At 49.6% G+C, this 23,501-nt stretch overlaps 1 protein-coding gene across 2 annotated transcripts in view; it reads right to left on the reverse strand.

Annotated features, from left to right (window-relative positions):
* The window catches only part of STRIP1 (striatin interacting protein 1), a 454,294-nt gene that overhangs the window by 181,526 nt on the left and 249,267 nt on the right, over positions 1 to 23,501 (reverse strand). For both annotated transcript variants that reach the window (XM_063955026.1, XM_063955027.1), the window contains 4 exons: positions 21,954 to 22,019; positions 21,771 to 21,834; positions 21,232 to 21,303; positions 15,673 to 15,747 (listed from right to left, as the gene is read on the reverse strand). In XM_063955026.1, the coding sequence (XP_063811096.1) occupies positions 15,673 to 15,747; positions 21,232 to 21,303; positions 21,771 to 21,834; positions 21,954 to 22,019 (277 nt within the window). The remainder of the gene's footprint in view (positions 1 to 15,672; positions 15,748 to 21,231; positions 21,304 to 21,770; positions 21,835 to 21,953; positions 22,020 to 23,501) is intronic.

Raw genomic sequence — 23,501 nt, forward strand, 5'->3', positions numbered from 1 at the left:
GTCCTTGCTGGAGCAGGTCCCTTCTTAGAGGTAGAGGCCACGGGTCCTCCGTGAGCATCTCTTGAAGTTCCGGGTACCAAGTCCTTCTTGGCCAATCCGGAGCCACGAGTATAGTTCTTACTCCCCTCCGTCCTATAATTCTCAGTACTTTTGGCATGAGAGGAAGAGGAGGGAACACATACACTGACTGGTACACCACATGGTGTTATCAGAGCGTCCACAGCTATTGCCTGAGGGTCCCTCGACCTGGCGCAATACCTGTCCAATTTGTTTGTTTAGGCGGGACGCCATCATGTCCATCTTTGGTTTTTCCCAATGGTTTACAATCATGTGGAAGACTTCTGGGTGAAGTCCACACTCTCCCGGGTGGAGGCCGTGCCTGCTGAGGAAGTCTGCTTCCCAGTTGTCCACTCCCGGAATGAATACTGCTGACAGTGCTATCCCATGATTTTCCGCCCAGCAGAAAATCACTGTCAATCACTGTCTTTTGTAAAGAGCCGACACTGTCATGTAATTCCTTCCAGCAGTTCATCCACTCAGGTGTCGACCCCCTAGGGGGTGACATCCCTATTACAGGCAATTTGCTCCGCCTCCACATCATTTTCCTCCTCATACATGTCGACACAAACGTACCGACACACAGCACACACACAGGGAATGCTCTGATAGAGGACAGGACCCCACTAGCCCTTTGGGGAGACAGAGGGAGAGTTTGCCAGCACACACCAGAGCGCTATATATATACAGGGATAACCTTATATAAGTGTTTTTCCCCTTATAGCTGCTGTATTTTTTATACTGCGCCTAATTAGTGCCCCCCTCTCTTTTTTAACCCTTTCTGTAGTGTAGTGACTGCAGGGGAGAGCCAGGGAGCTTCCCTCCAACGGAGCTGTGAGGGAAAATGGCGCCAGTGTGCTGAGGAGATAGGCTCCGCCCCTTTCTCGGCGGCCTTTTCTCCCGTTTTTCAGTGTAATCTGGCAGGGGTTAAAATTCATCCATATAGCCCTGGGGGCTATATGTGATGTATTTTCGCCAGCCAAGGTGTTTTTATTGCTGCTCAGGGCGCCCCCCCCTAGCGCCCTGCACCCTCAGTGACCGAAGTGTGAAGTGTGCTGAGGAGCAATGGCGCACAGCTGCAGTGCTGTGCGCTACCTTGGTGAAGACAGGATGTCTTCTGCCGACGATTTTCCGGACCTCTTCTTGCTTCTGGCTCTGTAAGGGGGCCGGCGGCGCGGCTCTGGGACCGGACTCCATGGCTGGGCCTGTGTTCGATCCCTCTGGAGCTAATGGTGTCCAGTAGCCTAAGAAGCCCAATCCACTCTGCACGCAGGTGAGTTCGCTTCTTCTCCCCTTAGTCCCTCGATGCAGTGAGCCTGTTGCCAGCAGTTCTCACTGAAAATAAAAAACCTAAAACTAAACTTTTCACTAAGCAGCTCAGGAGAGCCCCTAGTGTGCACCCTTCTCGTTCGGGCACAAAAATCTAACTGGGGCTTGGAGGAGGGTCATAGGGGGAGGAGCCAGTGCACACCAGGTAGTCCTAAAGCTTTACTTTTGTGCCCAGTCTCCTGCGGAGCCGCTATTCCCCATGGTCCTTACGGAGTTCCCAGCATCCACTAGGACGTCAGAGAAATAGTATCCCTGTCGAGGGTATCAATATTATCTGACAGGGTATCAGACCACGCTGCAGCAGCACTACACATCCATGCTGAGGCAATTGCGGGTCTCAGTATAGTAACTGAGTGTGTGTATATACAGACTTCAGGATCGCCTCCTGCTTTCTATCAGCAGGCTCCTTCAAGGCGGCAGTATCCTGAGACGGCAGTGCCACCTTTTTTGACAAACGTGTGAGCGCCTTATCCACCCTAGGGGATATCTCCCAACGTGACCTATCCTCTGGCGGGAAAGGGTACGCCATCAGTAACTTTTTAGAAATTACCAGTTTCTTATCGGGGGAAGCCCACGCTTCTTCACACACTTCATTCAACTCATCTGATGGGGGAAAAAACACTGGCTGCTTTTTCTCCCCAAACATAATACCCTTTTTAGTGGTACTTGGGTTAATGTCAGAAATGTGTAACACATTTTTCATTGCCGTAAACATGCAACGGATGCCCCTAGTGGATTGTGTATATATGTCTCATCCTCGTCGACACTGGAGTCAGACTCCGTGTCGACATCTGTGTCTGCCATCTGAGGTAGCGGGCGTTTTTGAGCCCCTGATGGCCTTTGAGACGCCTGGGCAGGCGCGGGGTGAGAAGCCGGCTGTCCCACGGCTGTTACGTCATCCAGCCTTTTATGTAAGGAGTTGACACTGTCGGTTAATACCTTCCACATTTCCACCCACTCTGGTGTCGGCCCCGCAGGGGGTGACATCACATTTATCGGCACCTGCTCCGCCTCCACATAAGCCTCCTCATCAAACATGTCGACACAGCCGTACCGACACACCGCACACACACAGGGAATGCTCTGACTGAGGACAGGACCCCACAAAGTCCTTTGGGGAGACAGAGAGAGAGTATGCCAGCACACACCACAGCGCTATTTAATCAGGGATTTACACTAACAGAAAGTGATTTTCCCTATAGCTGCTTTTCATATACAGTTTGCGCCTAAATTTAGTGCCCCCCTCTCTTTTTTACCCTTTGAGCCTGGAAACTGCAGGGGAGAGCCTGGGGAGCTGTCTTCCAGCGGAGCTGTGAAGAGAAAATGGCGCCAGTGTGCTGAGGGAGATAGCCCCGCCCCTTTTTCGACGGGCTTCTCCAGCTCTTATATTTATATTATGGCAGTGGATTTTTGCACATATATAGCTTATTAGGCTATATTATGTGTTGTTTGCCAATGTAAGGTACTCTAATTGCAGCCCAGGGCGCCCCCCAGCGCCCTGCACCCATCAGTGACCGGAGTATGTGGTGTGCATAGGGAGCAATGGCGCACAGCTGCAGTGCTGTGCGCTACCTTAATGAAGACCGAAGTCTTCAGCCGCCAATTTCCAGGATGTTCTTCTTGCTTCTGGCTCTGTAAGGGGGACGGCGGCGCGGCTCCGGGACCAGACGACCGAGGCTGGGCCTGTGTTCGATCCCTCTGGAGCTAATGGTATCCAGTAGCCTAAGAAGCCCAAGCTAGCTGCAAGCAGGTAGGTTCGCTTCTCTCCCCTTAGTCCCTCGTAGCAGTGAGTCTGTTGCCAGCAGATCTCACTGAAAATAAAAAACCTAACAAATAATAAGATTTTACTTACCGATAAATCTATTTCTCGTAGTCCGTAGTGGATGCTGGGACTCCGTCAGGACCATGGGGAATAGCGGCTCCGCAGGAGACAGGGCACAAAATTTAAAAGTTTGACCACTAGGTGGTGTGTACTGGCTCCTCCCCCTATGACCCTCCTCCAAGCCTCAGTTAGGATACTGTGCCCGGACGAGCGTACACAATAAGGAAGGATTTTGAATCCCGGGTAAGACTCATACCAGCCACACCAATCACACCGTACAACTTGTGATCTGAACCCAGTTAACAGTATGACAAACGTAGGAGCCTCTGAACAGACGGCTCACAACAATAACAACCCGATTTTTTTGTAACAATAACTATGTACAAATATTGCAGACAATCCGCACTTGGGATGGGCGCCCAGCATCCACTACGGACTACGAGAAATAGATTTATCGGTAAGTAAAATCTTATTTTCTCTGACGTCCTAGTGGATGCTGGGACTCCGTCAGGACCATGGGGATTATACCAAAGCTCCCAAACGGGCGGGAGAGTGCGGATGACTCTGCAGCACCGAATGAGAGAACTCCAGGTCCTCCTTAGCCAGGGTATCAAATTTGTAGAATTTTACAAACGTGTTCTCCCCTGACCACGTAGCTGCTCGGCAGAGTTGTAATGCCGAGACCCCTCGGGCAGCCGCCCAAGATGAGCCCACCTTCCTTGTGGAATGGGCCTTGACAGATTTAGGCTGTGGCAGGCCTGCCACAGAATGTGCAAGTTGAATTGTGCTACAAATCCAACGAGCAATCGTCTGCTTAGAAGCAGGAGCACCCAGCTTGTTGGGTGCATACAGTATAAACAGCGAGTCAGATTTTCTGACTCCAGCCGTCCTTGAAATATATATTTTCAATGCTCTGACAACGTCCAGCAACTTGGAATCCTCCAAATCGCTAGTAGCCGCAGGCACCACAATAGGCTGGTTCAGGTGAAACGCTGAAACCACCTTAGGCAGAAACTGAGGACGCGTCCGCAGTTCTGCCCTGTCCGAATGGAAAATCAGATATGGGCTTTTATACGATAAAGCCGCCAATTCTGACACTCTCCTGGCTGAAGCCAGGGCCAGTAGCATGGTTACTTTCCATGTAAGATATTTCAAATCCACCGATTTGAGTGGCTCAAACCAATGGGATTTGAGAAAATCCAAAACTACATTAAGATCCCACGGTGCCACTGGGGGCACAACCGGGGGCTGTATATGTAGTACTCCTTTTACAAAAGTCTGGACTTCAGGAACTGAAGCCAATTCTTTCTGGAAGAAAATCGACAGGGCCGAAATTTGAACCTTAATGGACCCTAATTTGAGGCCCATAGACAATCCTGTTTGCAGGAAATGTAGGAATCGACCCAGTTGAAATTCCTCCGTCGGGGCCTTCCTGGCCTCACACCACGCAACATATTTTCTCCAAATGCGGTGATAATGTTGTGCAGTCACCTCCTTCCTGGCTTTTACCAGGGTAGGGATGACCTCTTCCGGAATGCCTTTTTCCCTTAGGATTCGGCGTTCAACCGCCATGCCGTCAAACGCAGCCGCGGTAAGTCTTGGAATAGACACGGTCCCTGCTGAAGCAGGTCCCGTCTTAGAGGTAGAGGCCACGGATCTTCCGTGAGCATCTCCTGAAGTTCCGGGTACCAAGTTCTTCTTGGCCAATCCGGAGCCACGAGTATCGTTCTTACTCCCCTTTGCCGTATAATTCTCAGTACTTTTGGTATGAGAGGCAGAGGAGGAAACACATACACTGACTGGTACACCCATGGTGTTACCAGAGCGTCTACAGCTATTGCCTGAGGGTTTCTTGACCTGGCGCAATACCTGTCCAGTTTTTTGTTGAGGCGGGACGCCATCATGTCCACCATTGGTCTTTCCCAATGGACCACAATCATGTGGAAGACTTCTGGATGAAGTCCCCACTCTCCCGGGTGCAGATCGTGTCTGCTGAGGAAGTCTGCTTCCCAGTTGTCCACTCCCGGGATGAACACAGCTGACAGTGCTAACACATGATTTTCTGCCCAGCGAAGAATCCTTGCAGCTTCTGCCATTGCCCTCCTGCTTCTTGTGCCGCCCTGTCTGTTTACGTGGGCGACTGCCGTGATGTTGTCCGACTGAATCAACACCGGCTGACCCTGAAGCAGAGGTTTTGCCAGGCTTAGAGCATTGTAGATTGCTCTTAGCTCCAGTATATTTATGTGAAGAGACGTCTCCAGGCTTGACCACACGCCCTGGAAGTTTCTTCCCTGTGTGACCGCTCCCCAGCCTCTCAGGCTGGCATCCGTGGTCACTAGGACCCAGTTCTGTATGCCGAATCTGCGGCCCTCTAACAGATGAGCACTCTGCAACCACCATAGCAGAGACACTCTTGTCCTTGTGGACAATTTTATCCGCTGATGCATCTGCAGATGCGATCCGGACCATTTGTCCAGCAGATCCCACTGAAAAGTTCGTGCATGGAATCTGCCGAATGGAATCGCTTCGTAAGAAGCTACCATTTTTCCCAGGACTCTTGTGCATTGATGCACAGATACTTTTCCTGGTTTTAGGAGGTTCCTGACTAGATCGATTAACTCCCTGGCTTTCTCCTTCGAAGAAGGATCATCATTTCGGCCATTACCTTGGTAAAGACCCGGGGTGCCGTGGACAATCCAAACGGCAGCGTCTGAAACTGATAATGACAGTTTTGTACCACGAACCTGAGGTACCCTTGGTGTGAAGGGCAAATTGGAACATGAAGGTAAGCATCCTTGATGTCCAAGGACACCATAAAATCCCCTTCTTCCAGATTCGCTATCACTGCTCTGAGTGACTCCATCTTGAACTTGAATTTTTGTATGTACAGGTTCAGAGATTTTAGATTTAGAATCGGTCTTACCGAACCGTCCGGCTTCGGTACCACAAATAGCGTGGAGTAATACCCCTGTCCTGTTGTAGGAGGGGTACCTTGACTATCACCTGCTGAGAATACAGCTTGTGAATGGCCTCCAATACCGTTGCCCTGTCGGAGGGAGACGTTGGCAAAGCAGACTTTAGGAAACGGCGAGGAGGAGACTTCTCGAATTCCAACCTGTAACCCTGAGATACTACCTGCAGGATCCAGGGGTCCACCTGCGAGTGAGCCCACTGTGCGCTGAAATGTTTGAGGCGACCCCCCACCGCCCCTGAGTCTGCTTGTAAGGTCCCAGCGTCATGCTGAAGCCTTTGTAGAAGCCGGGGAGGGCTTCTGCTCCTAGGAAGGAGCTGCTTGTTGCAGTCTCTTACCCTTTCCTTTGCCTCGGGGCAAATAGGAATGTCCTTTTGCTCGTTTGTTCTTATAGGAACGAAAGGACTGCGGCTGAAAAGCCTGCGGCTTTTTCTGCTGGGAGGTGACCTGGGGTAAAAAGGTGGATTTTCCGGCCGTTGCCGTGGCCACCAGATCCGATAGACCGACCCCAAATAATTCCTCCCCCTTATACGGCAATACTTCCATATGTCGTTTGGAATCCGCATCACCTGACCACTGGCGCGTACATAAACTTCTTCTGGCAGATATGGACATCGCACTTACTCTTGATGCCAGAGTGCAAATATCTCTCTGTGCATCTCGCATATAAAGAAATGCATCCTTTAACTGCTCTATAGTCAGTAAAATACTGTCCCTATCCAGGGTGTCAATATTTTCAGACAGTGACTCCGACCAAGCCACGCCAGCACTGCACATCCAGGCTGAGGCGATTGCTGGTCTCAGTATAACACCAGTATGTGTGTATATACTTTTTAATGTATTCTCCAGCCTCCTATCAGCTGGATCCTTGAGGGCGGCCGTATCAGGAGACGGTAACGCCACTTGCTTTGATAAGCGTGTGTGCGCCTTATCCACCCTAGGAGGTGTTTCCCAGCGCGCCCTAACCTCTGGCGGGAAAGGGTATAATGCCAATAACTTCTTTGAAATTAGCAGTTTTCTATCTGGAGTAACCAACGCTTCATCACACACTTCATTCAGTTCCACTGATTCAGGAAAAACTATCGGTAGTTTTTTCACACCCCACATAATACCCCTTTTTTTGGTACTTGCAGTATCAGAGATATGCAAAGCCTCCTTCATTGCCGTGATCATATAACGTGTGGCCCTACTGGAAAATACGTTTGTTTCTTCACCGTCGACACTGGATTCAGTGTCAGTGTCGACCGACTGAGGTAAAGGGCGTTTTACAGCCCCTGACGGTGTCTGAGACGCCTGGACAGGTACTAACTGGTTTGCCGGCTGTCTCATGTCGTCAACCGACTTTTGTAGCGTGCTGACACTATCCCGTAATTCCATAAACAAAGCCATCCATTCTGGTGTCGACTCCCTAGGGGGTGACATCACCATTACAGGCAATTGCTCCGCCTCCACGCCAACATCGTCCTCATACATGTCGACACACACGTACCGACACACAGCAGACACACAGGGAATGCTCTGATAGAAGACAGGACCCCACTAGCCCTTTGGGGAGACAGAGGGAGAGTTTGCCAGCACACACCCAAGCGCTATAAATATATATAGGGACAACCTTAATAAGTGTGTTCCCTTTATAGCAGCTCAAATATTATAAATATCGCCAATAAGTGCCCCCCCTCTCTGTTTTTACCCTGTTTCTGTAGTGCAGTGCAGGGGAGAGTCCTGGGAGCCTTCCTCGCAGCGGAGCTGGGCAGGAAAATGGCGCTGTGTGCTGAGGAGAATAGGCCCCGCCCCCTTTTCGGCGGGCTTCTTCTCCCGGTTTTTTTGGAACCTGGCAGGGGTTAAATACATCCATATAGCCCCAGGGGCTATATGTGATATATTTTAGCCAGAATAGGTATATTACATTGCTGCCCAGGGCGCCCCCCCCAGCGCCCTGCACCCTCAGTGACCGCTGGTGTGAAGTGTGCGGAGAGCAATGGCGCACAGCTGCAGTGCTGTGCGCTACCTCATGAAGACTGAGACGTCTTCTGCCGCCGGTTTCTGGACCTCTTCTCTATTCGGCATCTGCAAGGGGGTCGGCGGCGCGGCTCCGGTGACCCATCCAGGCTGTACCTGTGATCGTCCCTCTGGAGCTAGTGTCCAGTAGCCTAAGAAGCAAATCCATCCTGCACGCAGGTGTGTTCACTTCTTCTCCCCTAAGTCCCTCGTTGCAGTGAGCCTGTTGCCAGCAGGACTCACTGAAAATAAAAAACCTAACAAACTTTTTCTAAGCAGCTCTTTAGGAGAGCCACCTAGATTGCACCCTGCTCGGACGGGCACAAAAACCTAACTGAGGCTTGGAGGAGGGTCATAGGGGGAGGAGCCAGTACACACCACCTAGTGGTCAAACTTTTAAATTTTGTGCCCTGTCTCCTGCGGAGCCGCTATTCCCCATGGTCCTGACGGAGTCCCAGCATCCACTAGGACGTCAGAGAAAATAAGAATTTACTTACCGATAATTCTATTTCTCGGAGTCCGTAGTGGATGCTGGGGTTCCTGAAAGGACCATGGGGAATAGCGGCTCCGCAGGAGACAGGGCACAAAAAAGTAAAGCTTTACTAGGTCAGGTGGTGTGCACTGGCTCCTCCCCCCATGACCCTCCTCCAGACTCCAGTTAGGTACTGTGCCCGGACGAGCATACACAATAAGGGAGGCATTTTGAATCCCGGGTAAGACTCATACCAGCCACACCAATCACACCGTACAACTTGTGATCTAAACCCAGTTAACAGTATGACAACAGAAAGGGCCTCTTAAAGATGGCTCCTTAACAATAACCCGAATTAGTTAACAATAACTATGTACAAGTATTGCAGATAATCCGCACTTGGGATGGGCGCCCAGCATCCACTACGGACTCCGAGAAATAGAATTATCGGTAAGTAAATTCTTATTTTCTCTATCGTCCTAAGTGGATGCTGGGGTTCCTGAAAGGACCATGGGGATTATACCAAAGCTCCCAAACGGGCGGGAGAGTGCGGATGACTCTGCAGCACCGAATGAGAGAACTCCAGGTCCTCCTTTGCCAGGGTATCAAATTTGTAAAATTTTACAAACGTGTTCTCCCCCGACCACGTAGCTGCTCGGCAGAGTTGTAATGCCGAGACCCCTCGGGCAGCCGCCCAAGATGAGCCCACCTTCCTTGTGGAGTGGGCTTTTACAGTTTTAGGCTGTGGCAGGCCTGCCACAGAATGTGCAAGTTGAATTGTGTTACAAATCCAACGAGCAATCGACTGCTTAGAAGCAGGTGCGCCCAACTTGTTGGGTGCATACAATATAAACAGCGAGTCAGATTTTCTGACTCCAGCCGTCCTTGCAATGTATATTTTTAAGGCTCTGACAACGTCCAACAACTTGGAGTCCTCCAAGTCGCTAGTGGCCGCAGGCACCACAATAGGTTGGTTCAGATGAAATGCTGATACCACTTTAGGGAGAAAATGCGGACGAGTCCGCAGTTCTGCCCTATCCGAATGGAAGATTAGATAAGGACTTTTATAAGATAAAGCCGCCAATTCAGATACTCTCCTGGCAGAGGCCAGGGCTAGTAACATAGTCACTTTCAATGTGAGATATTTCAAATCCACCTTTTTCAATGGTTCAAACCAATGGGATTTGAGGAAATCTAAAACTACATTTAGATCCCACGGTGCCACCGGAGGCACCACAGGAGGCTGTATATGCAGTACTCCCTTGACAAAAGTCTGGACCTCAGGGACAGAGGCCAATTCTTTTTGGAAGAATATTGACAGGGCCGAAATTTGAACCTTAATGGATCCCAATTTGAGACCCATAGATAATCCTGATTGCAGGAAATGTAGGAAACGACCCAGTTGGAATTCCTCCGTCGGAACCCTCCGATCCTCGCACCACGCTACATATTTTCGCCAAATGCGGTGATAATGTTTCACGGTGACTTCCTTCCGTGCCTTAATCAAGGTAGGAATGACTTCTTCTGGAATGCCTTTCCCTTTTAGGATCTGGCGTTCAACCGCCATGCCGTCAAACGCAGCCGCGGTAAGTCTTGAAAAAGACAGGGACCCTGCTGTAGCAGGTCCCTTCTCAGAGGTAGAGGCCACGGTTCGTCCGTGAGCATCTCTAGAAGTTCCGGATACCAAGTCCTTCTCGGCCAATCCGGAACCACTAGTATTGTTCTTACTCTTCTTTGCCGTATGATCTTCAATACCTTTGGTATGAGCGGCAGAGGAGGAAACACATACACTGACTGGTACACCCAAGGAGTTACCAGTGCGTCCACAGCTATTGCCTGTGGATCTCTTGACCTGGCGCAATATTTGTCCAGTTTCTTGTTGAGGCGAGACGCCATCATGTCTACAATTGGTCTTTCCCAACGGTCTATTAACATGTTGAAGACTTCTGGATGTAGACCCCACTCTCCCGGATGAAGATCGTGTCTGCTGAGGAAGTCTGCTTCCCAGTTGTCCACGCCCGGGATGAACACTGCTGACAGTGCTATCACGTGATTCTCCGCCCAGCGAAGAATCTTGGCAGCTTCTGCCATTGCACTCCTGCTTCTTGTGCCGCCCTGCCTGTTTACATGGGCGACCGCCGTGATGTTGTCCGACTGAATCAACACCGGCTTTCCTTGCAGGAGAAGTTCCGCCTGGCTTAGAGCATTGTAGATTGCTCTTAGTTCCAGAATGTTTATGTGAAGAGACTTTCCCAGACTCGTCCATACTCCCTGGAAGTTTCTTCCTTGTGTGACTGCTCCCCAGCCTCTCAGGCTGGCGTCCGTGGTCACCAGGATCCAATCCTGAATGCCGAATCTGCGGCCTTCTAATAGGTGAGCCTTCTGCAACCACCACAGAAGTGACACCCTTGTCTTTGGTGACAGGGTTATTCGCAGGTGCATCTGCAGATGCGACCCTGACCATTTGTCCAACAGATCCCTTTGGAATATTCTTGCATGGAATCTGCCGAATGGAATTGCTTCGTAAGAAGCCACCATTTTTCCCAGGACTCTTGTGCATTGATGTACTGACACTTTTCCTGGTTTTAGGAGGTTCCTGACCAGATCGGATAACTCCTTGGCTTTTTCCTCTGGAAGGAAAACCTTTTTCTGAACCGTGTCCAGAATCATTCCTAGGAACAGCAGACGAGTTGTCGGGATTAAATGGGATTTTGGAATATTCAGAATCCACCCGTGTTGTCTTAGCACCTCTTGAGATAGTGCTAAAGCTGTCTCCAGCTGTTCTCTGGACCTTGCCCTTATTAGGAGATCGTCCAAGTATGGGATAACTAATACGCCTTTTCTTCGAAGAAGAATCATCATCTCGGCCATTACCTTGGTAAAGACCCGAGGCGCCGTGGACAATCCGAACGGCAGCGTCTGAAACTGATAGTGACAGTTTTGAACAATGAACCTGAGGTACCCCTGGTGTGCGGGGTAAATCGGAACGTGTAGATACGCATCCTTGATGTCCAAGGATACCATAAAGTCCCCTTCTTCCAGGTTCGCTATCACTGCTCTGAGTGACTCCATCTTGAACTTGAACTTTTTTATGTAGAGGTTCAAGGACTTCAGATTTAGAATAGGCCTTACCGAGCCATCCGGCTTCGGTACCACAAATAGAGTGGAATAATACCCCTTTCCTTGTTGTAATAGGGGTACTTTGACTATCACCTGCTGAGCGTACAGCTTGTGAATGGCTTCCAACACCCTCTCCCTTTCGGAAGAGACGGTTGGTAAGGCAGACTTCAGGAAACGATGAGGAGGATCCGTCTCTAATTCCAACCTGTACCCCTGAGATATTATCTGCAGGATCCAGGGGTCTACCTGCGAGTGAGCCCACTGCGCGCTGTAATTTTTGAGACGGCCCCCCACTGTCCCCGAGTCCGCTTGAGAGGCCCCAGCATCGTGCTGAGGTTTTTGCAGGAGCCGGGGAGGGCTTCTGTTCCTGGGAAGGAGCTGCCTGTTGGTGTCTCTTCCCTCTTCCTCTGCCTCGTGGCAGGTACGACAAGCCCTTTGCTCTCTTATTTTTGTAGGAGCGAAAAGGCTGCGGTTGAAAGGTCGGTGCCTTTCTCTGTTGGGGAGTGACTTGAGGTAAAAAAGTGGATTTCCCGGCAGTAGCCGTGGCCACCAAGTCTGATAGACCAACTCCAAATAACTCCTCCCCTTTATACGGCAAAACCTCCATGTGACGTTTTGAATCCGCATCGCCTGTCCACTGTCGTGTCCATAAGGCTCTTCTGGCTGAAATGGACATAGCACTCACCCGAGATGCCAGTGTGCAAATATCCCTCTGTGCATCACGCATATAGATAAATGCATCCTTTATTTGTTCTAACGACAGTAAAACATTGTCCCTATCTAGGGTATCAATATTTTCAATCAGGGATTCTGACCAAACTACTCCAGCACTGCACATCCAGGCAGTTGCTATAGCTGGTCGTAGTATAACACCTGCATGTGTGTATATATTCTTTTGAATAACTTCCATCTTTCTATCTGATGGATCCTTAAGTGCGGCCGTCTCAGGAGAGGGTAACGCCACTTGTTTGGATAAGCGTGTGAGCGCCTTGTCCACCTTAGGGGGTGTTTCCCAGCGCGCCCTAACCTCTGGCGGGAAAGGGTATAATGCCAATAACTTTTTTGAAATTATCAACTTTTTATCAGGAGCAACCCACGCTTCATCACACACGTCATTTAATTCTTCTGATTCAGGAAAAACTGTTTGTAGTTTTTTCACACCATACATAATACCCTGTTTTACGGTATCTGTAGTATCAGCTAAATGTAACGTCTCCTTCATTGCCAAAATCATATAACGTGTGGCCCTACTGGAAAATACGTTTGAATTTCTACCGTCGTCACTGGAATCAGTGCCCGTGTCTGGGTCTGTGTCGACCGACTGAGGCAAAGGGCGTTTTACAGCCCCTGACGGTGTTTGAGGCGCCTGGACAGGCATTAATTGATTGTCCGGCCGCCTCATGTCCTCAACTGACTGTTTAAGGGAAGATAAACCATCACGTAATTCCACAAATAAAGGCATCCATTCTGGTGTCGACCCCCTGGGGGGTGACATCTGCATATTTGGCAATTGCTCCGCCTCCACACCAATATCGTCCTCATACATGTCGACACCACGTACCGACACACACCGCAAACTCACAGGGAATGCTCTAATGAAGACAGGACCCACTAGCCCTTTTGGGGAGACAGAGGGAGAGTCTGCCAGCACACACCACAAAGCGCTATATATACAAGGGATATCCTTATATTAAGTGCTCCCTTATAGCTGCTTTAATATATATATATATAGCCATTAATGTGCCCCCCCTCTCTGTTTTACCCTGTTTCTGTAGTGCAGTGCAGGGGAGAGACCTGGGAGCCGTTCTGACCAGCGGAGCTGTGACAGAAAATGGCGCCGTGTGCTGAGGAGATAGGCCCCGCCCCTTTTTCGGCGGGTTCTTCTCCCGCTATTTTTCCAGTCAGGCAGGGGTTAAATATCTCCATATAGCCCCTATGGGCTATATGTGAGGTATTTTTAGCCTTGTATAAGGTTTATATTTGCCTCTCAGAGCGCCCCCCCCCAGCGCTCTGCACCCTCAGTGACTGCCCAGTGAAGTGTGCTGAGAGGAAAATGGCGCACAGCTGCAGTGCTGTGCGCTACCTTATGAAGACTGAGGAGTCTTCAGCCGCCGGTTTCCGGACCTCTTCACGCTTCAGCATCTGCAAGGGGGTCGGCGGCGCGGCTCCGGGACCGGACTCCACGGCTGGGCCTGTGTTCGATCCCTCTGGAGCTAATGGTGTCCAGTAGCCAAGCAGCAAATTCACTCTGCATGCAGGTGAGTTTACTACTTTCCCCCTAAGTCCCACGTTGCAGTGATCCTGTTGCCAGCAGGACTCACTGTAAAGAAAAAAACCTAAACTAAACTTTCTCTAAGCAGCTCTTTAGGAGAGCCACCTAGATTGCACCCTTCTCGTTCGGGCACAAAATCTAACTGGAGTCTGGAGGAGGGTCATGGGGGGAGGAGCCAGTGCACACCACCTGACCTAGTAAAGCTTTACTTTTTTGTGCCCTGTCTCCTGCGGAGCCGCTATTCCCCATGGTCCTTTCAGGAACCCCAGCATCCACTTAGGACGATAGAGAAACTTTCTTTACTAGGAGCTCAGGAGAGCCCCTAGTGTGCAACCAGCTCGGGCCGGGCACAGATTCTAACTGAGGTCTGGAGGAGGGGCATAGAGGGAGGAGCCAGTGCACACCAGATAGTACCTAATCTTTCTTTTAGAGTGCCCAGTCTCCTGCGGAGCCCGCTATTCCCCATGGTCCTTACGGAGTACCCAGCATCCACTAGGACGTCAGAGAAATCATAGTTTTGATAGAGGATAACCACTCCGGCTCCCTTGCTGGTATCTGCGCTAACAGTGCAATCCTGATTACATGGAATGAGATCATCCTGAGAGGACCTGTCCTCAACTGCATATGACACAGAGTCCCTGGACATAGCTAACTGGAGACCCCAAACACTCCACACACACACATAGGGTAGGTTAGACAGAGTTCCCCGAGAATGGCGATAGAGACACAGAGATCAGAGCCAACCCACTCACAGTGCTGTTATATATAAAGGGCACCCCTTATCAGTGCCCACTGTGTACAGATCAGTTGCACAGATCTAATTCACCGCCTCCCCCCCCCTTCTACAACCCCCTGGTCGCACAGGATAGCTGGAGTTGCTTGGAGGGACTGCTCTGTCAGCCTCTGTGTACAGGAACTGCAGGCTGAAAAATGGCACTGAACGCTGCTGGGTCCGCTGAGAAGCTCCGCCCCTTGAAGATGGCGCGTCTTCCCCCACAAATTCTTTATACTGGCCTGAGGACTCCGTCGCAAGGCGGGGGATTCCGTCCCCTATTGAGCGTCAGAGTACAGAGGATTGTGACACTAGCCTGGGGATTCAGTCTCCAGTTAGCGTCTGTGACCAGTGTAGGGTATTAAGTCGCTGGCTCAGGACGCCCCACAAAGCGCCGCTGAGCCTTCCCGGAGCGCAGCTGCACAGAGCTGCGCTCCTACCCTTGTGCCGCCATATCTCGCCTCTTCTGAAAATCTGGCTCTGTAAGGGGGTGGCGGAATGCTGCTGGGGTGAGCGATCCCTTGTGGCGGGGAACGTTCGATCCCCTCAGGAGCTCAGTGTCCTGTCAGCGGAGAGATAGTGGCTCAGACCCCGCAGGGGGTCACTATTCCCCCCCTTAGTCCCTCGAAGCAGGGAGGCTGTTGCCAGCAGCCTCCCTGTAAAATAACAAAACTCTAAAAAAAAAAAAAAAAAAACAGCTGTGACCGGCTCCTCCGGGCACATTTTCTAAACTGAGTCTGGTAGTAGGGGCATAGAGGGAGGAGCCAGCCCACACTCTCAAACTCTTAAAGTGCCAATGGCTCCTGGTGGACCAGTCTATACCCCATGGTACTAATGTGGACTCCAGCATCATACTGACCATGTACTGAGGTAGACTGGATAGAAGTCCCAGGTATAGGATCTCCGCAGGCACTTGTTCAACCTCCTCTTCCCCCTAATATTGACAAAAAACAAAAAACAAACATAAAATTTAAAGTGGGGGAAAAAGAAAATAAGAATTTACTTACCGATAATTCTATTTCTCGTAGTCCGTAGTGGATGCTGGGAACTCCGTAAGGACCATGGGGAATTGCGGCTCCGCAGGAGACTGGGCACAAAAGTAAAGCTTTAGGACTACCTGGTGTGCACTGGCTCCTCCCCCTATGACCCTCCTCCAAGCCTCAGTTAGGATACTGTGCCCGGACGAGCGTACACAATAAGGAAGGATTTTGAATCCCGGGTAAGACTCATACCAGCCACACCAATCACACCGTATAACCTGTGATCTGAACCCAGTTAACAGCATGATAACAGAGGAGCCTCTGGAAAGATGGCTCACAACAATAATAACCCGATTTTTGTAACAATAACTATGTACAAGTATTGCAGACAATCCGCACTTGGGATGGGCGCCCAGCATCCACTACGGACTACGAGAAATAGAATTATCGGTAAGTAAATTCTTATTTTCTCTGACGTCCTAGTGGATGCTGGGAACTCCGTAAGGACCATGGGGATTATACCAAAGCTCCCAAACGGGCGGGAGAGTGCGGATGACTCTGCAGCACCGAATGAGAGAACTCCAGGTCCTCCTCAGCCAGGGTATCAAATTTGTAGAATTTAGCAAACGTGTTTGCCCCTGACCAAGTAGCTGCTCGGCAAAGTTGTAACGCCGAGACCCCTCGGGCAGCCGCCCAAGATGAGCCCACCTTCCTTGTGGAATGGGCTTTCACAGATTTTGGCTGTGGCAGGCCTGCCACAGAATGTGCAAGCTGAATTGTACTACAAATCCAACGAGCAATAGTCTGCTTAGAAGCAGGAGCACCCAGCTTGTTGGGTGCATACAGGATAAACAGCGAGTCAGATTTCCTGACTCCAGCTGTCCTGGAAACATATTTTCAGGGCCCTGACTACGTCCAGCAACTTGGAGTCCTCCAAGTCCCTAGTAGCCGCAGGTACCACAATAGGCTGGTTCAGGTGAAACGCTGAAACCACCTTAGGGAGAAATTGAGGACGAGTCCTCAATTCTGCCCTGTCCGTATGAAAAATTAGGTAAGGGCTTTTAAAGGATAAAGCCGCCAATTCTGAGACACGCCTGGCTGAAGCCAGGGCCAACAGCATTACCACTTTCCATGTGAGATATTTTAAGTCCACAGTAGTGAGTGGTTCAAACCAATATGATTTTAGGAACCCCAAAACTACATTGAGATCCCAAGGTGCCACTGGAGGCACAAAAGGAGGTTGTATATGCAGTACCCCCTTGACAAACGTCTGAACTTCAGGAACTGAAGCCAGTTCTTTCTGGAAGAAAATCGACAGGGCCGAAATTTGAACCTTAATGGACCCTAATTTTAGGCCCATAGAGAGTCCTGTTTGCAGGAAATGCAGGAAACGACCCAGTTGAAATTCCTCTGTAGGGGCCTTCCTGGCCTCGCACCACGCAACATATTTACGCCAAATACGGTGATAATGTTGTGCGGTTACATCCTTCCTGGCTTTGATCAGGGTAGGGATGACTTCATCCGGAATGCCTTTTTCCTTTAGGATCCGGCGTTCAACCGCCATGCCGTCAAACGCAGCCGCGGTAAGTCTTGGAACAGACAGGGTCCCTGCTGGAGCAGATCCCTTCTTAGAGGTAGAGGCCACGGTTCCTCTGTGAGCATCTCTTGAAGTCCTTCTTGGCCAATCCGGAGCCACGAGTATAGTCCTTACTCCTCTCCTTCTTATGATTCTCAGTACCTTGGGTATAAGAGGCAGAGGAGGGAACACATACACTGACTGGTACACCCACGGTGTTACCAGAGCGTCCATAGCTATTGCCTGAGGGTCCCTTGACCTGGCGCAATACCTGTCTAGTTTTTTGTTGAGGCGGGACGCCATCATGTCCACCTTTGGTTTTTCCCAACGGTTCACAATCATGTGGAAGACTTCTGGGTGAAGTCCCCACTCTCCCGGGTGGAGGTCGTGTCTGCTGAGGAAGTCTGCTTCCCAGTTGTCCACTCCCGGAATGAACACTGCTGACAGTGCTATCACATGATTTTCCGCCCAGCGAAGAATCCTTGCAGCTTCTGCCATTGCCCTCCTGCTTCTTGTGCCGCCCTGTCTGTTTACGTGGGCGACTGCTGTGATGTTGTCTGACTGGATCAGCACCGGCTGACCTTGAAGCAGAGGTCTTGCTAGGCTTAGAGCATTGTAGATGGCCCTTAGCTCCAGGATATTTATGTGAAGTGATGTCTCCAGGCTTGACCACAAGCCCTGGAAATTTCTTCCCTGTGTGACTGCTCCCCAGCCTCTCAGGCTGGCATCCGTGGTCACCAGGACCCAGTCCTGAATGCCGAATCTGCGGCCCTCTAGAAGATGAGCACTCTGCAACCACCACAGGAGAGACACCCTTGTCCTTGGTGACAAGATTATCCGCTGATGCATCTGAAGATGCGACCCGGACCATTTGTCTAGCAGATCCCACTGGAAGGTTCTTGCGTGGAATCTGCCAAATGGGATTGCTTCGTAAGAAGCCACCATCTTTCCCAGGACCCTTGTGCATTGATGCACTGAGACTTGGCCTGGTTTTAGGAGATTTCTGACTAGCTCGGATAACTCCCTGGCTTTCTCCTCCGGGAGAAACACCTTTTTCTGGACTGTGTCCAGGATCATCCCTAGGAATAGAAGGCGTGTCGTCGGGATCAGCTGCGATTTTGGAATATTGAGAATCCAACCGTGCTGCCGCAGCACTATCTGAGATAGTGCTACCCCGACTTCCAACTGTTCCCTGGATCTTGCCCTTATCAGGAGATCGTCCAAGTAAGGGATAACTAAAACTCCCTTCTTTCGAAGGAGTATCATCATTTCGGCCATTACCTTGGTAAAGACCCGGGGTGCCGTGGACAATCCAAACGGCAGCGTCTGAAACTGATAGTGACAGTTCTGTACCCCAAACCTGAGGTACCCTTGGTGAGAAGGGTAAATTGGGACATGTAGGTAAGCATCTTTGATGTCCAGAGAGACCATATAGTCCCCTTCTTCCAGGTTTGCAATCACTGCTCTGAGTGACTCCATCTTGAATTTGAACCTTTGTATGTAAGTGTTCAAGGATTTTAGATTTAAAATTGGTCTCACCGAGCCGTCCGGCTTCGGTACCACAAATAGTGTGGAATAGTACCCCTTTCCCTGTTGTAGGAGGGGTACCTTGATTATCACCTGCTGGGAATACAGCTTGTGAATGGCTTCTGCTGCAGCCTTTTTCCTCTCCCTCTGCCACGGGGCAGAAATGAGGAGTCTTTTGCCCGCTTGCCCTTATGGGGCCTAAAGGACTGCGCCTGATAATACGGCGTCTTCTTATGTTGAGAGGCTACCTGGGGTAAAAATGTGGATTTCCCAGCCGTTGCCGTGGCCACCAGGTCTGTTAGACCTACCCCAAATAACTCCTCCCTTTTATAAGGCAATACTTCCATATGCCTTTTGGAATCAGCATCACCTGACCACTGTCTTGTCCATAACCCTCTTCTGGCAGAAATGGACAGCGCACTTACTCTTGATGCCAGTCGGCAAATATCCCTCTGTGCATCACGCATATATAGAAATGCATCTTTTAAATGCTCTATAGTCAGTAATATACTGTCCCTATCTAGGGTATCAATATTGTCAGTCAGGGAATCCGACCACGCCACCCCAGCACTGCACATCCAGGCTGAGGCGATTGCTGGTCGCAGTATCACACCCGTGTGAGTGTATATACATTTTTAGGATATTTTCCTGCTTTCTGTCAGCAGGTTCCTTAAGGGCGGCCGTATCCAGGGACGGTAGTGCCACCTGTTTAGACAAGCGTGTGAGCGCTTTATCCACCCTAGGGGGTGTTTCCCAACGTGCCCTATCCTCTGGCGGGAAGGGGTATGATGCTAATAACTTTTTAGGAATTAACAGTTTTTATCGGGGGAAACCCACGCATCATCACACACTTCATTTAATTCCTCAGATGCAGGAAAAACTACCGGCAGTTTTTTCTCACCCAACATAATACCCTTTTTAGTGGTACTGGTATTATCAGAAATATGTAAAACATTTTCCATAGCCTCAATCATGTAACGTGTGGCCCTACTGGAAGTCACATTCGTCTCTTAATCGTCGACACTGGAGTCAGTATCCGTGTCAGCGTCTGTATCTGCCATCTGAGGTAACGGGCGTTTTAGAGCCCCTGATGGCTTTTGAGACACCTGGACAGGCACAGGCTGAGTAGCCGGCTGTCTCAGGTCATCAATCTTTTGTAAAGAGCTGACACTGTCACGTAATTCCTTCCATAAGCTCAGCCACTCAGGTGTCGACTCCCTAGGGGGTGACATCTCCATTACAGGCAATTGCTCCGCCTCCACACCATTTTCCTCCTCATACATGTCGACACAATCGTACCGACACACAGCACACACACAGGGAATGCTCTGATAGAGGACAGGACCCCACTAGCCCTTTGGGGAGACAGAGGGAGAGTATGCCAGCACACACCAGAGCGCTATATATATACACAGAGATAACCTTATAGAAGTGTTTTTCCCCTTATAGCTGCTGTTTTATTAATACTGCGCCTAATTAGTGCCCCCCTCTCTTTTTTAACCCCTTTCTGTAGTGTAGTAACTGCAGGGGAGAGCCAGGGAGCTTCCCTCCAACGGAGCTGTGAGAGAAAATGGCGCCAGTGTGCTGAGGAGATAGGCTCCGCCCCTTTTTCGCTGACTTTTCTCCCGCATTTTTATGGATTCTGGCAGGGGCTAAAATACATCCATATAGCCCTGGGGGTTATATGTGATGTATGTTTGCCAGCCAAGGTGTTTTTATTGCTGCTCAGGGCGCCCCCCCCCCAGCGCCCTACACCCTCAGTGACTGCAGTGTGAGGTGTGTATGTGGAGCAATGGCGCACAGCTGCAGTGCTGTGCGCTACCTTGGTGAAGACTGATGTCTTCTGCCGCCGATTTTCCGGACCTCTTCTTGCTTCTGGGTCTGTAAGGGGGCCGGCGGCGCGGCTCTGGGACCGGACTCCGAGGCTGGGCCTGTGTTCGGTCCCTCTGGAGCTAATGGTGTCCAGTAGCCTAAGAAGCCCAAGCTGGCTGCAAGCAGGCAGGTTCGCTTCTTCTCCCCTTAGTCCCTCGATGCAGTGAGCCTGTTGCCAGCAGGTCTCACTGAAAATAAAAAACCTAAAACTAAACTTTCACTAAGAAGCTCAGGAGAGCCCCTAGTGTGCACCCTTCTCGGCCAGGCACAAAAATCTAACTGGAGGAGGGTCATAGGGGGAGGAGCCAGTGCACACCAGGTAGTCCTAAAGCTTTACTTTTGTGCCCAGTCTCCTGCGGAGCCGCTATTCCCCATGGTCCTTACGGAGTTCCCAGCATCCACTAGGACGTCAGAGAAAAACCCATAATAAAACACACAATAAAGAGGTTGCATTATTACATACCCCAGACAGCGGACATCTCAAAAACTCTTCTTCCAGGTGGATTTGTACCTCAGCAATAGAAGTGTACTTGTGCTATTTGAGGAAAAACAAAATGTGATACTTTAATTTAAATTCTGCATGCAGTAATTAAACTATAAACACACACACAAAAAAACAAAAATCATAACTGGAGAAATCCTAAGCATCATATCATATTACGTAGGAGGATTCTTGAGTTTACACTATTTTAATAGAAGTATACAAATGTTGACTGACTGGTGCATTTTAAACCAAATCAACATATTTCTAAAACAAAAGGATCTTGTGGCTATGACAATAATTTCAACTAAATACATGCCATAACACCAGTTCATGCCATAACACCAGTTCATTTTAGTTTAACGAAAGATATGATCGCTAATTAAGAACTTCCTGAACATACATGTACTGTGAATTCCAAAACAAAAACATGCAATATTATAACATACTGCATACTAATGTGGATTATCCTAAATGCATTTGTTAGACTTTTCAAGTGAACACAGTTACCCAATTCTTACCAGTTTTAGAGTTCGTATACTCTCATGGATGGGACGTGGTAAACCAACTACTGTGTCAGTGTCACTGTCAGAATTGAGAGAGGACATAGATAAATAAAGTAACATAAGAAGAAAGAAAAACGTCAAACTAGAAAATGAAAAGCAATATAAAAATTAAGGCATACAGAATTTTTTTTCTCTTACCTTCCAAGAGTATATCCTATGAATTTACTCCGACTTGATTCCAAGAATATCTCAATATCTTTTTCCCTGTTTCAGAGAGAAAGAAGCCTTTAGAACAGTCATTATTATATAGAAATAATAAGAATTTACTCACCGGTAATTCTATTTCTCGTAGTTCGTAGTGGATGCTGGGTACTCCGTAAGGACCATGGGGAATAGACGGGCTCCGCAGGAGACTGGGCACTCTTAAAAGAAAGATTAGGTACTATATCTGGTGTGCACTGGCTTCTCCCTCTATGCCCCTCCTCCAGACCTCAGTTAAGGAAACTGTGCCCGGAAGAGCTGACATTACTAGGAAAGGATTTGGAATCCAGGGTAAGACTCATACCAGCCACACCGTACAACTTGTGATAACTATACCCAGTTAACAGTATGAATAACAACTGAGCCTCATGTAATAGATGGCTCATAACAATAACCCTTTAGTTAAGCAATAACTATATACACGTATTGCAGAAAGTCCGCACTTGGGACGGGCTCCCAGCATCCACTACGGACTACGAGAAATAGAATTACCGGTGAGTAAATTCTTATTTTCTCTGACGTCCTAGTGGATGCTGGGTACTCCGTAAGGACCATGGGGATTATACCAAAGCTCCCAAACGGGCGGGAGAGTGCGGATGACTCTGCAGCACCGAATGAGCAAACTCAAGGTCCTCCTCAGCCAGGGTATCAAACTTGTAGAATTTGCAAAAGTGTTTGAACCTGACCAAGTAGCAGCTCGGCAAAGTTGTAAAGCCGAGACCCCTCGGGCAGCCGCCCAAGAAGAGCCCACCTTCCTTGTGGAATGGGCTTTCACTGATTTAGGATGCGGCAGTCCAGCCGCAGAATGCGCAAGCTGAATCGTGCTACAGATCCAGCGAGCAATAGTCTGCTTTGAAGCAGGAGCACCCAGCTTGTTGGGTGCATGCAGGATAAACAGCGAGTCAGTTTTTCTGACTCTAGCCGTCCTGGAAACATAGATTTTCAGGGCCCGGACTACGTCCAGCAACTTGGAATCCTCCAAGTCCCTAGTAGCCGCAGGCACCACAATAGGTTGGTTCAAATGAAACGATGATACCACCTTAGGGAGAAATTGGGGACGAGTCCTCAATTCTGCCCTTTCCATATGGAAGATCAGATATGGGCTTTTACATGACAAAGCCGCCAATTCTGACACACGCCTAGTCCAAGCTAAGGCCAAAAGCATGACCACTTTCCACGTGAGATATTTTAGCTCCACGGTCTTAAGTGGCTCAAACCAGTGGGATTTTAGGAATCCAACACAACGTTAAGATCCCAAGGTGCCACTGGAGGCACAAAAGGGGTTGAATATGCAGCACCCCTGTAACAACGTCCGAACTTCAGGCAGTGAAGCCAGTTCTTTTTGAGAGAAAAAGGGATAGGGCCGAAATCTTGGCCTTTATGGATCCTAATTTTAGGCCCATAGTCACTCCTGACTGTAGGAAGTGCCGGAATCGACCCCGCTGGAATTCCTCTGTAGGGCCTTCCTGGCCACACACCAAGCAA

This window comes from Pseudophryne corroboree, chromosome 2 (assembly GCF_028390025.1).
Source record: "Pseudophryne corroboree isolate aPseCor3 chromosome 2, aPseCor3.hap2, whole genome shotgun sequence".
Lineage (NCBI taxonomy): Eukaryota > Metazoa > Chordata > Amphibia > Anura > Myobatrachidae > Pseudophryne > Pseudophryne corroboree.